Raw genomic sequence first — 16454 nt, 5'->3', positions numbered from 1 at the left:
AATATTTGAATATTCAAACATATTCGAATATTTGTATGATTATTCGAATAGTGAATAATTAAAATATACAAAAAAAAACGAAGTGAGTATTCGAATACATAATTTTCCAAAATCCGAGGCCTAATATTAATAAACTAAAAATTTAAAGTCAAGGAAAAATTTACAGTAATGACTAAGTTAAAACAGTCAAGGAGAAAGCCTTGAAAAATAGAGAGTAATAGCATGACATATTTAAATTTTAATCTAGCATGCCATGATTTAATTTGAAGTAGCCAAGGAGGCCTGGATCACGAACTCAATAAATATTGTTAAATAGACCGGACTATAATATTTAAGATTTGGCCTATTTTTAAACCGAAAACGTTTACGTTGCGTCTCGCCGCTTCCTGGTAATGTTTTTGTTCCGTATCTTTATTTTCTTGCATGTTAGTTCTTTTAAGTCGGTCCAACTGTAAACTTGCCGCTAATAAATATTTTCTTTTACTGATCATCGGGTTTTTATTGAACAGGTTCTGGGCCCAGGCACGTTTTAATTTTTGACTTCAAGGGCAACCTATTGATCGGTAGGTTTTCGGGTCGCGTTTGAGTCGTGGCTTATGTTACAGTTTTTATTGTTTTTACGTTCGAGTCGTATATAAACAAACAATAAAAATACAGTGATGGCGGTAAAATTAGATTGTGGAAATATTCCGAAATTTGACGGGTCAAATTTCCAACTGTGGAAGTTTAGCATTCGGATTGTGTTGAAAGCTGAGAATATACTCTCCATTGTCGATGGTTCGACACCTGAGCCGTCTGAGACGACGACTGCAGAGTGGAAAACCTGGGATAAAGGTAATTCGAAGGCCCAAGTTATTTTATTGTCCACAATAGCACAAGATCAGATCCAGCATTTGATAAACTGCGAAAATGCAGCACAAATGTGGACAAGGTTAATGTCCATTCATGAGCAGAAAACCGAAATTTCAAGAGAACTCCTATGGCAGAAGTTTTATGAATATAGGATGTCTGACCATGCAAAAATTGCCGATCACATTTCTTCGATTGAATTGCTTGTACGACAGCTTAAGAATGTAAAAGAAGAAATTAGTTCCAGTGCAATATGCTCCAAGGTAATCAATAGTTTACCCTCAAAGTATAATGCATTCCGTACTGCATGGGATTTAGTTAGCAGTGATCAGCAAACTTTTGAAAATCTAGCTGCCAGGTTGCTGAAAGAAGAGACCAGAATGTCAAGTGAGGATTCAGAAGTGTCCCGCCTTGCTTGTCAGGTAGAGGCTCTACAAGCTAAACTAGAAGCTAACAAAAATAAGGTCAAGCCGAGTATTCAAGAGCTAAAGAAGAATACTAGCTGCAAGTATTGTAAACGCAAAGGTCACTGGGTTAGAGAATGTAGAAAGAGAATACAGGACTTGAAAAATGAGCAAGGTAAGGTCTCAGGATCAGAAAGTGCTTCTACATCCAGTTCGGCCTATATATGTGATATAACATCTATGTATCTGTCAAGCTCCAATGTCAAGAAAACCGAATGGATATGTGACTCTGGTGCGAGTCTACACATGACTGGAGAGAAAGGTTGGTTTGCAAAGTTAGAAGCATTGAACGAACCTATGTTTGTTCGAATAGCAAACAATAAGTTAATTTCTGCAGAAGGTAAAGGTGTTATACAAGTTCAGGCATGTGTTCAAGGTCAGTGGTATGATCGCACAATAAATAATGTCCTCTACATTCCAGAACTCAGCAACAGCTTATTTTCAGTGGGAGCTATGACTGATAAGAATTTTACTTACCGCTCTCATAAAAATAGATGTGAGTTTCTCGATCCAAATGGAAGTGTGTCATGTGTGGGTATACGTAGAGACAATTTATGGATTATGCAGTTTCGAGTAAAGCCAATCCCAGAGTGTAATTTGGCTCACAAGACTTCGCTGAAGTTATGGCATGACCGCTTAGGACATATCAACCCTACTACTATAAAGAAAACAGCACCTTTGGTCAATCATTTAACCATAGCTGATAATCAAGAACAATTCTTCTGTGAAGCATGTCAGTTTGGTAAGCAGTCCAGAAAGTCTCATAGAAGTTTGGAGAAACGGAGATCAGAGAAACCGGGAGAGATGATTCACACTGATGTTTGTGGTCCTATAAACATTATGTCTCCGAGTGGATCAAAATATTTCGTCTTGTTTAAGGATGATTTTAGTGGATATTCTATTGTTTATTTTCTTAAACATAAATCCGATGTCTTAAGCAAATTTAAAGAATTTAAATTGCTTGTAGAAAACCAGACTTGTAACAAGATTAAAATCTTAAGAAGTGACCAAGGTAAAGGTGAATATGTTAACAGTGGTTTTCAAGAATTTCTCAAAAATAATGGAATAATACACGAGTGCTCAGCCCCATACACCCCTCAACAAAATGGCCGAAGTGAGAGGCAGCTAAGGACCATTGTGGAAAGTGCCAGAAGTATGCTTATTAGCAAGAATGTGCCACAGGAATTATGGAGTGAGGCAGTGAATACAGCTGTGTATGTACTTAACAGAACAGCTTCAACTCAGGTACAAAACATGACTCCATATGAACAATGGTTTAGACGAAAGCCGGATTTAAAGCATATCAAAGTTTTTGGCAGTGTAGCTTACATGTTAATACCATCACAGTTTCGTAAAAAGTTTGACCCGAAATCGAGAAAGTTATTATTTGTGGGTTATGATGGATATTCTTCGAACTACAGGCTTTGGGATGCGGAGAAGAGACGAATTGAGGTAAGCTGCAATGTAAATTTTAATGAAATGGAGGGGGTAGAAAAGAAAGAGGAAACTTTTTCATTAAAATTTGATACCCTAGAAACTGAGGAAGATGTAGGCCTAGAAGATCTTCAAGAAAGTGACAGTGATGAAAGCTTAGACATGTCACAAACCAGCACTTACCAAACATTGGATTCTGATGATGAAGTTTTTGAGTTGAATATTCCAGAGTCAGCAGATGATGAAAATGCTGATAGAAGGCAGCTACGTGACAGGAATACACTATCTAAGCCGGACTATTATGGTGTAGCAAATTATTGTGAGATTTTAGAACCTACAAACTATGAGAATGCCATTAAGTGTCAAGATTCAAGTAAGTGGCAGCGAGCCATGGAGGAGGAGATGGATGCACTTAAGGACAATAACACATGGGACTTGGTAAAGTTACCTGATGGTGCAAAAGTGATAGACAATAAGTGGGTTTATCGTGTTAAGTTTGACTCTGATGGTAATCCATTTCGTTATAAGGCTCGTCTTGTCGCGCGCGGATTTATGCAAATTAAAGGCATAGACTATGAAGACACTTTCGCGCCGGTTGTGCGGTATGACTCTGTGCGAATTTTGCTAGCCTTAGCAGCCGAAAAAGACTTGAAAATTGCAAACTTCGATGTACAGACTGCCTTTTTGTACGGTGAGTTGCCAGATTGTGTTTATATGAAACAGCCTATTGGCTTTGAAAATAGAAAGGCGCCGAACTTGGTTTGCAAACTTAATAAGAGTTTGTATGGATTGAAGCAATCACCAAGATGTTGGAACCGTAAGTTTGTTGATTTTCTTAATAAATTTGACTTTAGACAATTGAAAAGTGATCAATGTGTTTTTTCTTGGTTCTATTGCAAACGCAGAAATATATTTAGCAATTTATGTTGACGACGGATTGCTAATGTCAAAATCTGAAAGTGCCATTAATCAACTTATAGAGACTTTGCAGCAAATGTTTAAAATTACTGTACATTTAAACAATAATAAATTAAATTTTGTTGGTCTTGAAATCGAACAAGATCTTGCTGCGGGTACTATTGCTATTCATCAAAAGCTTTACATTAATAAATTGCTAACAAAATTTAATATGACTAATGCCAAGCCTCTAAGAATTCCCGCAGAACCTAGTGCGCCTTTGTCCAAGGGCAATAATTTAAATTGTAATACGTCATTGCCGTATCGTGAGGCTGTTGGATCATTAATTTTCTTAGCCACAACCAGTCGCCCAGATATAACCTATGCGGTAAATCAGGTGAGCAGATTCTTTAATCACTGGAGTGATGAACATTGGCGGGCAGTGAAACGAATTTTTAGATATTTGAACCTTACTGTTCACTATAAAATCGTTTACAATAAGACGTCACAAATTGAGGCTATAGGTTACACTGATGCCGATTACGCTGGATGTTTGGACACAAGAAAATCGACCAGTGGTTATGTTTTTATTCTTGGTAATGCACCAATCACTTGGAAAAGCCAGAAGCAGAATGTGGTAGCTCAATCAACCACCGAAGCAGAGTATTTGGCTTTGTCTCTTGGAGTTAGAGAAAGCTTCTCTCTTATGGTTGAAACATTTTCTAAAAGAACTTGGCATTAACGTCTCGACTATAAAACTTCATGTTGATAACCAATCAGCTATTAAACTTACACAAGCTCAGCAACTTCATAGTAGAACGAAACATATAGACATTAAGGTACATTTTGTTCGAGATGAGTGTGAAAAGAAAAATATATCGGTCAGTTATGTGAACTCAAGTAACCAATTGGCAGATCTATTTACAAAAGCTCTTTCTAAAACTGTTTTTAACAATTTACTGGAAAAGTTGAATTTGTCAATGTGAATTATGATTAGCTTAGAAACAGTCGGTATTAGTTGTATTTTTAATGCTTTGTTTATGTTTATTTTGATTAGGTGTAAGTTGTTTTTTTTTAAATCACTCTGATGTTGTTAAATCTTAAATAAGTGGGAGTGTTAAATAGACCGGACTATACTATTTAAGATTTGGCCTATTTTTAAACCGAAAACGTTTACGTTGCGTCTCGCCGCTTCCTGGTAATGTTTTTGTTCCGTATCTTTATTTTCTTGCATGTTAGTTCTTTTAAGTCGGTCCAACTGTAAACTTGCCGCTAATAAATATTTTCTTTTACTGATCATCGGGTTTTTATTGAACAAATATATTTGGACTGTCAATTCAATAAAAAGTAAATGACCACTACTAGGGGGCCGCCATTTTGCGTGATTGTGTTCTTTCGATGTTGGTCACTCTGAAAAATTTCAGTTGTGCCAATTGTAGGGCAACAAAACAATTAAATGGGTAACTAACAATGCTTCGGTAATCCTCGACTAAATTTATTTAAAAATTACTAATCCTACATGTTTCGGACATATAAAATGTCCATCATCAGGGATACAAATTGAGGGTTTTCGTCAATACATATAACAGCTATAGTGCCTATGGCAAGGTCAAAAGGTTAAAACAACTAACAATGAATAAAAATGGGATATTAAGATGCCTGAGAAAGGCACTAAAACTGGATCTACACAAACATTAAAATCACATGATTACAAGACATATATATGTATTGACGAAAACCTTCAATTTGTATCTCTGATGATGGACATGTTATATGTCCGAAACATGTAGGATTAATAATTTTAAATCAATTTAGTTAAGGATGACCGACGCATTTTTAGTTAACCATTGACATATTAACTCCACTGCAAGTATGGACTACTTCTTCAAAACAGTTAAAGTTTTTGGTAGGTTATGTTTACGTAAACAAAATAGAAAGTTAAATTCAGTTAATATAAATTTTAATCTATATACAGGGTGCCTCTGATTAAGTCGGCACTATTGGTATCTTTGTTAATATTTAAGATACAGGGTCGGTTAAAATAGCAAACTGGTAGGATTTTTTCTGTTGATTAAAATGGTGAAAACAGAAAAAAAATGAACATCGCGTTTTCGAGAAAATGTGAAAAATGTACTTTTGTTAAATGGAATCCCCTGTATATTTTTACATAAATCAAAAGATAATAATTTTCTTAATAAAAAAGTTTATTTACACTAATAGCCTAAATCTAAAAATAACAAAGTTATAGTGGTATTAACAATTTTGTCAAATGTAGGCAAGTTGGCCTTGAACTTTTTGAGAGCAAAACAAATAAATCATTGTTTGAATAATAAAATGACAGTAGCCGTAGAGATTTTATTAAATAAAGAAATACTGACAGTTACATGTTAGCAAGGTTTGTGATTTTTGTAAAATCTAAATTATAAAAATGCCTTTTACGCATATTGAAAAATGTGATATGTTAGAATCTTACCTTGTATGTCGAAAAAAATAGTGACAGAGCGCTAGAAAAGTACCGCCAGAGATTCCAGACTCGTAACTTGCCAAACCGTAGATACTTTTTAATTTTCTACAGAAAATTTAGAAGTAACGAAAACGTGTTTAAAAGAACTAGAAGAAGGAACCAATTTATAGTAAGCGAGGATGTTGAAATTTCTATTTTGGAATATTTTGAAGCTCATATGGAAAACTCAACTAGAGATTTAGCAAGAACTTACGGTATGAGTTTAGTAACAATTAGGCGGGTCTTAAAGAAACACAAATTTGTGCCATATGAGTATCGACCAGTACAAACATTGTTGCCTGGCGATAACGAAAGAAGACTTGCTTTTTGCAACTGGTTACGTAATGCATATGAAGCTAATGATAATATTTTAAACCGTAAAATTTGGAGCGATGAAGCTAATTTTTTAACAACACAAGTACACTATTGTTCCTAAGAAAATATTTTTCCGAAAATCGATAAGAAATAATAACATTTTTGACAACATATTTGAAAGAAAAAGTCAATATTTCCTCCAACTTGATTGTTGCCTGGCAACCGAAAATAACAGTAAGGAAATATTCATTTCTGTACACTGTGTCCCATTTTGGATGAGACTGCAGGGTATCTCTGTCATTTTTTAAGATAGAGCTTTGCGGTTTTCGCGACCCTGTATCACTTTTTTGTAAAACTTTTAAAGCCACAAACAGAAATATTCTAACTACTTTTGTTCCTGAAATACAGGGCGAAAACGAAAATGTTCACTTTTGGAGATGTTATTATTTCTCAGGCCCTGTATAAGATAGAATAAAAATGAAAACTGCTTATAATAGATATTTTTACATAAAAGTCAGTGGCGTATTTAATTTTTTTTCCCAATGCACTGTTTTTAAGATTGGGCACAAACTTGGTATTTTTTAAATGAAACACCCTGTATATTTTAACGTCAAATTTTTGCATTTTTTTTTCTGAATACATTGATGTATCACAACCTAATCTTTGATAAATTTTAGCTCAAAGAATTAGAAAAATCCATATTTATGTTTATTTTTTTAATAGTAGGCCATTAAATTCTTTGACACATGCATAAAAAAATGTTTTGTTTATTGCATTCATGGAAACTAAGTCACAAACAGACTCAATACATATTAATAATGATGGCTGACGGTGAAAATATGGAATTCCAAAATTTTGAAAAGTATGATATTATAAAATGTTTAAACCTTTCTAACGAAAATGTCGAAGCGGCGCAGCAATTATATTTAAATAGGTAAAGCTCTAGCTTATTTTATTTTGTTACAAAATTCAAAAAATAAAAAAGATCTTATTAGGTTTCCAGAAAGACGTCAGCCATCTCGGGCTACGGTATTCCGGTTAAAATCTAATCTTTTAAATTATGGCTGCTATTCAAAACCTAGGCAACCCCATGTTGATAGAAATGAAGCTGGCGAAATTAATGTTTTAGCGTGTGTGGAAGCAAGACCCCAAATTTCCTGTAGAAAGATAGAGGAAGAGATAGGAGTTTCCAAAACAAAAGTGCAAACAATTTTAAAAAAGCATAAATTTAAACCGTATAAGATAAATATTATTCAAGAATTGCATCCTGACGATCCGTTTAAACGACTGGAATTTTCTAATTGGTTTTTAACCAAAACTAATGAAGATCCGGATTTTGTAAAAAAGGTAATATGGTCTGACGAATCCCATATAAGCAGTAGTGGCATATTTAATAGGCAAAACCAGACATTGGTATCAAGAAAACCAACATATTACTTTTGAACGACAGCAACAAGGCCGATTTGGTTTTAGTGTTTCCTGTTTTGTATTGGGCACTAAAATTGTATATACAATTTTTAAGGGTAGCTTAACTGCCCAACGATATCTAAATATATTGCAAAATAATTTGCCAGAGTTGCTGGAGGACATACCTTTAGCCCAGCGACTTCAAATATATTTCCAGCAAGATGGAGCGCCCGCTCATAATTCAAGGGTAGTTAGAGAATATTTAAGTGCCCACTTTGATAGACGTTGGATTGGCACACACGGGCCAATCAGATGGCCCCCGAGGTCACCGGACTTAAGTGTTTTGGACTTTTTTGTATGGTCGTACTTAAAAAATAAAATTTATGCAAATCGGCATAATAATATAAATGAACTCCGAGCGACAACTGAAGAAGCATTCATAAACTTACAAAGGCAACCCTTTATAATTTTAAATGCCTTAAGACGAATACAGACTGTATGTGGTTTTTGTATAAGACAAAATGGACAACAGTTTTATTAAATTTATATTTGTTGTTTTTTTTTGGTTTTTGTAATTACTAATTAGTTTTTAATGTTAAACCTGGTCCGATATATTTTTTTTGTTTTTAACATTTTTATGTTTATATTAATATTTTAAGTTAATGTTTAAAATATAGTTAAATAAACAGGTTTAAATCACATGGCGTTTTAAAAAAGTAATAATTAAATGCATGTGTATAAGAATTCATGGCCTACTATTAAAAACAAAAATAAATATGGATTTTTCTGATTTTTGAAGCTAAAATTTACTAAAGAATAGGTTGTGATACATCAATGTATTCAGAAAAAAAAATGCAAAAATTTGACGTTAAAATATACAGGGTGTTCCATCTAAAAAATACCAAGTTTGTGCCCAATCTTAAAAACAGTGCATTGGGAAAAAAAATTAAATACGCCACTGACTTTTATGTAAAAATATCTATTATAAGCAGTTTTCATTTTTATTCTATCTTATACAGGGCCTGAGAAATAATAACATCTCCAAAAGTGAACATTTTCGTTTTTACCCTGTATTTCAGGAACAAAAGTAGTTAGAATATTTCTGTTTGTGGCTTTAAAAGTTTTACAAAAAAGTGATACAGGGTCGCGAAAACCGCAAAGCTCTATCTTAAAAAATGACAGAGATACCCTGCAGTCTCATCCAAAATGGGACACAGTGTACTGTAAGGAAATGTTATTTCCATACAGTAAACTTTAGAACATAAATGCGAACAGGCTTTTTCCTAAACAATTTTATTTTTAAAACTTTCAGCACAAACAAGGTTAACATTATATTTTAAAATTATTACTTATTATTTATTATATTTACTGTTATTTGACAATTAGTACAAGTATTGAAAACTGGAAGAACTTGGGAACTAATAGCATTATTTTGTTGAATATTTTCCAAACTAATAATTTTATTTGTATGACAATAACTATTACTATAAATGATCTTGATGTATTGGTTTTTGAATCCGGTATGGTAACTAAAAGTTTAGATAGTAGGTCTTGTATATCTTGTACAGTCATTTTAACCAGCTCGTCCATTCTGCAAGCTCCGGAAATTCCAAATATTACAGCTACCTACAACAATAAATAAGCATGTAAAGAATCCAAATATAATTTGAAGTTTTGTAAGTTACCTTAATCATTAAATATTCCTTGTCTGGAGCTTCCTGAATAAATTTGTTTATTTCTTCTTTAGTTAAAATCTTGGATTTTTTTGGCTTATAGGCATGTGCTTGTTGTTTCAGGAATGCCCGAAGTTTTGAATATTCAGATATATCCACATCATCTCTAATTGCAAGGGTTGCCTTCAGCATTGAATAATTGGCCCATAAAGTTGAAGAATTCATCTTGGAACCAAGTTCCAAGAAGTATGCCATTACAACATTTTCCGAGAAAGAAGTTACATTTTTATTCGTACGGTAGTCCATGAAGCGGTTGTATGCATAGTTATACTTATTTCTAGATTTTATTGGTAACAATTCCAATGATGCAGCATTCATTGCCTCCGTAAGTTCTGGGAGGGTTTCAGAAATGGAACAGTCATTATCACTCATCATTTTACACGTTACTTTGGCTTTTTAAAACGTTTAAAAATCAACACTTTGGAAAGACGCCACAAATAAACTTTTCACTCGTCAAGTTTGACAATTTAAAATTATGTACTTCGTTTCCGTAGTTACAAAACAATGTTTCATGGCTTCTTTTATTTAAGGGAAAAATAATAATGTTGATTTAAAATTTTTAACATGATTAGTAATAATTTACCGTAATTTTAATGATTCCCGATTTTCGGAAAAATAGTATGTAGACCTCGTAGGAAAAGCCACATTCCCGGTTTCCGTATTGCCAGTCTCAGCTTGCGCCTCGACTGGCAATTTTTACGATCGCCCGGGAATGTTAAGCTTTTCCTACTAGGTATACAATATACTATTCCTTACTGATCCCAGAAATCCTCAAAATCAATTTAGTATAAACGTTTGGTGCGGCTTAATAGGAAGCCAATTAATAGGACCTATGTTGATCTCATATTATCTGGAGCGCTGGAAAATTATTTGGATAATGTTAACTTGGAGAGACGGCAACAAATCTATTTTCAACAGGATGGAGCACCTCCCCATCAACTAAATGATGTAAGATTATTACTTAATAGACTGTTTGACGATAAATGGATTGCAACACGTGGCCCGATTCGATGGCCACCTAGGTCACCAGACCTAACCCCTCTAGATTTTTATTTTTGGGGTTACATAAAAAATTAAGTGTATAAAAAAATACAGAACCGTTGATGAACTTCAAACACATATTAGGCAAATAATTGGATCAATAGATCGAATATCAATCTTAAAAGCTACAAGACGTGTGCTTAAGTGTGCTCAGAAATTTATTGAACGAGATGGCGATGTTTTTGCTCATTTATTGTAAATTAGCAGTTTTACTTGATGTTATTTATTTCAAAGCCAACTTGCCTAAATTTGACAAAATTATTAGTATCGCTATAACTTTGTTATTTTTAGGTTTAGGCTATTAGTGTAAATAAGCTTTTTTATTAAGAAAATTATTATATTTAGATTTATGTAAAAATATACAGGGGATTCCATTTAACAAAAGAAAACGCGATGTTCAATTTTTTTTCTGTTCTCACCATTTTAATCAACAGAAAAAATCCTACTAGTTTGCTAATTTAACCGACCCTGTATCTTAAATATTAACAAAGATACCAATAGTGCCGACTTAATCGGAGGCACCCTGTATAGTTATAGCTTGCCTTGACTAAGTTAAAACAGTTAATGAGGCCTCGGAAAATAAACGGTACTAATATTAAAATGTGAATCTAGCGTGCCCAGACTATATTAAAATAATCAAGGAGGCTTGGAAATATTGAAAGTAATGGCTTGACGTATTTAAGTGCCAATCTAATGTGCCACGGCTAGAGTAAATTTTCTAATTTTTAATCAAGGACACTTAGAACTATGATGATAGTCATGCCGCATTCAAATTTAAATATTTTAAAATAACAAATGTCAAAAGTCGTCACGTGAGCTTTTATTCCATTCAGAATGTGAATTTCCATCGAAATATGTAAAAATTTATCGGAGACATATTGAATGTGTTGCCAAATATGTTTTTTTTTAAATAAAAAAACATCCGGTATAAACGAGGACCCTGACCTAATACATAGGAACTTCATCAGGTTTTGTGATAAAATTTGTGACAGTAAGTGCCTTAAAAATTCCCCCTTCCCAACTGTAGATTCGTTGTTTTTTTTTTTCAATGGGCGTGGCTAAGGCAAGAGTTTGCAACTGGACGCCATCTTTTGGCATACATGTCATAGTTGCCAAATTCAAAATGCCGGACGGTAAAAAAAGAACCGGTAAAATAGAATAATTTAGAACATGCCTGTTGTTCACTTTACTTATGCAATTTCCAAGGAGACTACATACATGTAAAGAGACTGACCGGTATGCAAAGCGTGCAACTAAAACTAGTTTCAGAAAGTAGGCACATTGGCGCTGTTACCCAGAAGTGTCCAACTCTGACAAAAAACCTCACTCTGAATGGCTCAACCCACCTTTTGACCGTTGATAGTGTTGTTGTTATATAAAACAGTAATACGGCCTCATACAGAGTAGCCAATCAGAGCAAGGTACACTTCTGACCAACAGCGCCGAGGTGGCTACTTTGCGAACCCAGTTATCATTCAATTACGCGCATTTGGGTTTCTCTAATTGTCCTTTCTACGTTAAAAGCCACGACCAAAACTAAAAAAAAAAACACGTCAACATATAGGATTTTAGGTCAAGTTCTGATTCTATTAAAATGATTTCCTAATGCCAAAATAATAATATAACATTTTTTTACAATAAAACATAAACGTTAGTAATAATTACTATGGCTTACATATGGAATGTCAAATAATAGTTAGAATTATACATATTTTTTTCAGTTAACAGGGCAGTTTTAATTAGCTCATCTCGTACAAAACAATGAAAATTAGTAGTTTACCCTTTACCGAAATACTGTACAATCACGGAAAACTTGGTTTCAAAACTTCCTTAAGATCACAACGGATCGTTTCTCGTACTAAAAAAAAAAATAAAAAAAATATTTAATATTGACTTCAAAAAAAAAAAAAACAAAAAACACACAAAACAAACGTGCAACAAAACCAAGTTTCTTGTGTAATTATTTCCGAACAGGAAAGTTTACAAAAATATATCGTTTTTATGTTTACAAGAGATTCTATACATAGAGACTTATTGAACCTTTCCTGTTATAACCAATTTTGAAAAGCATAGATATGGAGTATTGTTGTATTGTTATCATTTTTAAATTGTAAACAGGGAATTGTAGCAGATACAGAGTTGCAAGCTTTACCTATACTGTTTATTAATTTATATAAAATGAAGAAGAAATATTGTGAAAATAAACAAAAAAAAAGTTTTTGATTGTTTTCTTAAAATAATCGTTAAAGCAAACCCTGATTCTTTGACAATCTCTTAATAAGTGTCCAACTAAAACAACTAAAAATCTGTATACACATTTTCAAAAAACTGCGTAATTTGTATTGAGAGTTACAGTTATTTTGTATAAAATAAATATTTTGAAATATTAAAAAAAATCACAATTCGTCAAAATTTAGAAAAATTTCAAAATAGGGGTTTCATCAAATCCATTACGAAATCTATGTGCAACCTTTAAAACATGTAATCTGCGTTATGACTTATGGCTTAGTCTGATTCTGTCTTTCTATTTTTTTTGCTGTTAATATTTGTTAATAAAGATTATGATTATTAATTTTTAACAACATTTCATGAAAAAATTAATTTATTAACAATTTTTGAAAGTTTATCAATATTTTAAAAAATAGTGAAACAGCTGTCGAATCGAATGAAGTAAAGAATATGTACAGAAATTTTTGTTAAACCGTGTCCCTTTAATCTCGGGTTACGGACACCTTTTGAAATTAATAAAAAAATTTCATATTTTTTCAATTTCAATTTTTTATAATTCATAGCAAAAATTCTGACAATTGTGGCAATTTATGGGAAAAAAACATGATAATTTTTCGTGAATTGTCAAATGCCGAACGCATCAAAATGCACCCATTAATTAAATAATTTGAATAGAACGAATGAAATCGAATAAAAGAACGAATTTGAAAAGAAAGAGAAACTTGTATCAAAATTTTGTGTGAATTAAATTTTTTAACAATTATTCAGATATTTGTCATTTTGAAAAATATCCTCGACTTAGTACGTTTTGTGACAATTTTTTGAACAAAAAAACTACTAAAAAACGTAATTTTTAACAACCATTTAGTAATTTCCAAAAAAATGCTAAAATAGGCGTCTAATCGTTTAACAATTTTCCAAAATTTGTTAATCCTAAAAATTAATTTGTACACACATTTTAAAAACTTTTAGCTCTCAACTTTTTGAATTATTGCATTTTAAAAAGTTTTGGGATAAAAAATTCTCATAAAAAATTAATTTTTTTTAACAATTTTCCAGATATTTTCAAAAATACTAAAACAGATGTCCAATCAAATCACTTGAAAAATCTGCATGCCATTTTTCAACTGTTTGTTTTAGCTTGATTGAGTTATGAACACTATGATAATTAATCGGAAAAAATATATTGATTCACAAATTGTCAATATTTTGTAAAATGCTGAAATAGGCTTCAAATTAAATCAAGTAAAAAACCTGTGTGCAAATTTTCAAAGTTTTCTGTCATTTATTTTCTGAGATATGAGCATTTTGTAAAACTCTTAAGGAAAAAAATTGTTAGAAAAATTTAATTTTTTAACAATTTCTTGGTATTTGTAATATTTTCTGGAAACCCTGAAATAGGTGTTGAATTAAATCAATTGAAGAATATATAAATTCTCAAACGTTTGTGTCATCTGTTTTTTGAATTATGGACATTTTGTGGGAAAAAACATCTTCAATTCTATATTCTACCCACTTCCTTGCGGCATATTATTAAAACTCGATAAAAAATAATTTTTTTCCTTGTTTCCTGATTCTTTACAACCACAATAATTCCTTACAAAAAAGTAACAACCTCATATCTGCCGCAATATCCGATTTTGTACTACTTGATCATTTAATAACAATTCTACCATCTATGCTTTTGCAATATAAACGACTATCCTAAAACGTACACAATTCTCCTTATTATTAAAACAATAATTATTTAACACTGTGTTGGGTGTGAGAGATGATGCAAGCGATCAGTTTGCTATTACATCGTCTTTGAAACGTATCTGTCATTTCACAGATACTTCTGTCATTGTCAATCGTAATCCTGCTCAACGCGATGCTTCAACTGTTCCTGATTGGTTTAAAACATATTTGAATGTTAACTAGAATTTATTGCTTAAATGGGTCGGTGTACACAGATTAAATGATATAATTACAGTTTTGGAAGATTAGATTAGGGGATAGGGTTGAAATTTAAAATTAGAACTTAATTAAGTTAATGTGGGTTGTAGATTTTTTAAGATTTTTTTGTTGGGAAACAGTTTTATGATCTGAATGTGGTTTAAGGGCTTTCTAAATGAGTTAGTTAAATTCAGATTATTAAAAGGGTTTAACAAATAACTAAAGAAAATTTACATTTTTTTAGATGGTCTAATGTTGAATGCCGATTTACTGAGTTTTAATTAAAATTAATACAATTGACATATTGACAAATTAATTAATCAAAAAATGTGTATGCAAGTTTATACGTCTGGTTCTTCTGGTTTTACATTTTGAAAATATTTTTAACAATTTTTCAGAAATTGTAAATGTTTTTTTGAAAAATCATGAAACATGTAATTCTTTAACAATTTTCCAGAATTTGTAACTTTTTTGGAAAATTCTGAAATAGGTGTCCAATCAATTCAATTAAAGAGCCCATATACAAATTTTTAATAGGTGTCTAATTAAAGAATTCGTATACAAATTGTTAAACGTCTGTGTCAGCTAGTTTTTGAGTTAAAGATTTTTTGAGAAAACATTCTGGTAATATGCTAAATTAATCGATATTTGGTGAGCTTTGGGGAGTAAAAAATGTTTTCATAAATTTTAAGCTTTTGTGTGCATATATTTTAAAATTGTGAATATATAGAATAAAATTACCATACTGGGCGAGCAATACTAAACTATTCCTAAGAAGATACGACCCAAAAGTCTTATTTTCTTTAATAACTCTTTGCTGTATGTTTTATATTTTAGGTAATAAATTCTTTAATAGGCTGATTTAATATACAGACAATAACCTTTTCATTACACAGGTTCGAAATAAATGCCAGTTATTTAATTGGCAAGTAATGATGTAAGGCACTAAAGAAGGACATACCGATAGCCAAGAATTATTTTTAATTTTTAATAGTAATAGTGGACTCTCGTGAATATTTTGAAAAATACTGAAATAGGTGTCTAAATGAATTGATTAAAGATTTTGTATAGAAATTTTCAAAATTCAATGTTCTGTCGCTTTTGAGTTATATAAATTTTGTGAGTTTTTGGGCAATAAAAAAATCATTTTTTTAAATAAATCTTAAGCATTTTTTATTAATATATTTTGAAATTGTAGATATATCCAATTAAATTACTTTCAAAAAACTATAAATTTTGAAATATCTGGGTCATTTGGTGTTTTGAGTTATGAACATTTTGTGAAATAAAAAAAAAATAATTTGTAGCCTCAAAATTTCACAAAATGTCAATAATTAAATGACTAAAAACTAAATGACACAGACGTCTTAAAATTGGTATATAGATCCTTTAATTGATTTAATTGGACACCTACAGTATCGGACAAAAATTAAGCGACGCTATAATATTCCTAACAAACTTTGTGACTGTATACCTCGTATAATTAGGAACAATTTTGTAGTATCAGTACATACCTTTGTTAATCGTATTTAAACATTTTTTGCCTCTTGTGATGAATAGCAAGAGATTAGTAAATTGTTGTATGTTTTTATGCATTTTTTCATGGACAAAAATAAAGCGACTTGATCGATATTGTTCATACCATTA

The 16454-nt window shown here is 31.8% G+C and overlaps 2 protein-coding genes across 17 annotated transcripts in view; both read right to left on the bottom strand.

The window, feature by feature from the left end:
* LOC126739503 (phosphatidylinositol 4-phosphate 5-kinase type-1 alpha) overlaps positions 1-16454 on the bottom strand; it is a 115069-nt gene that overhangs the window by 9697 nt on the left and 88918 nt on the right. For 2 of the 16 annotated variants that reach the window (XM_050445220.1, XM_050445229.1), the window contains exon 18: positions 12205-12501. The exons of the other annotated variants lie outside the window; for them this stretch is intronic. In XM_050445220.1, coding sequence (XP_050301177.1) covers positions 12463-12501 — 39 coding nt within the window. In that variant the 3' untranslated portion in view covers positions 12205-12462. Of the gene's footprint in view, positions 1-12204; positions 12502-16454 lie in introns of those variants that run through there. 16 annotated transcript variants of the gene reach the window in all.
* On the bottom strand, positions 9002-10907 carry LOC126739529 (uncharacterized). The gene is made up of 2 exons (XM_050445276.1): positions 9555-10907; positions 9002-9495 (listed from the first exon to the last, which is right to left on the bottom strand). The coding sequence occupies exons 1-2, from the start codon at positions 9975-9977 to the stop codon at positions 9241-9243; spliced, it is 678 nt and encodes a 225-aa protein (XP_050301233.1). The 5' UTR covers positions 9978-10907; the 3' UTR covers positions 9002-9240.

The sequence above is a fragment of the Anthonomus grandis genome, chromosome 8, assembly GCF_022605725.1.
Source record: "Anthonomus grandis grandis chromosome 8, icAntGran1.3, whole genome shotgun sequence".
NCBI classification, from domain to species: domain Eukaryota; kingdom Metazoa; phylum Arthropoda; class Insecta; order Coleoptera; family Curculionidae; genus Anthonomus; species Anthonomus grandis.
Note: the sequence above shows the minus strand (reverse complement) of the source record. Positions and strands in the feature narration are given on the sequence as shown.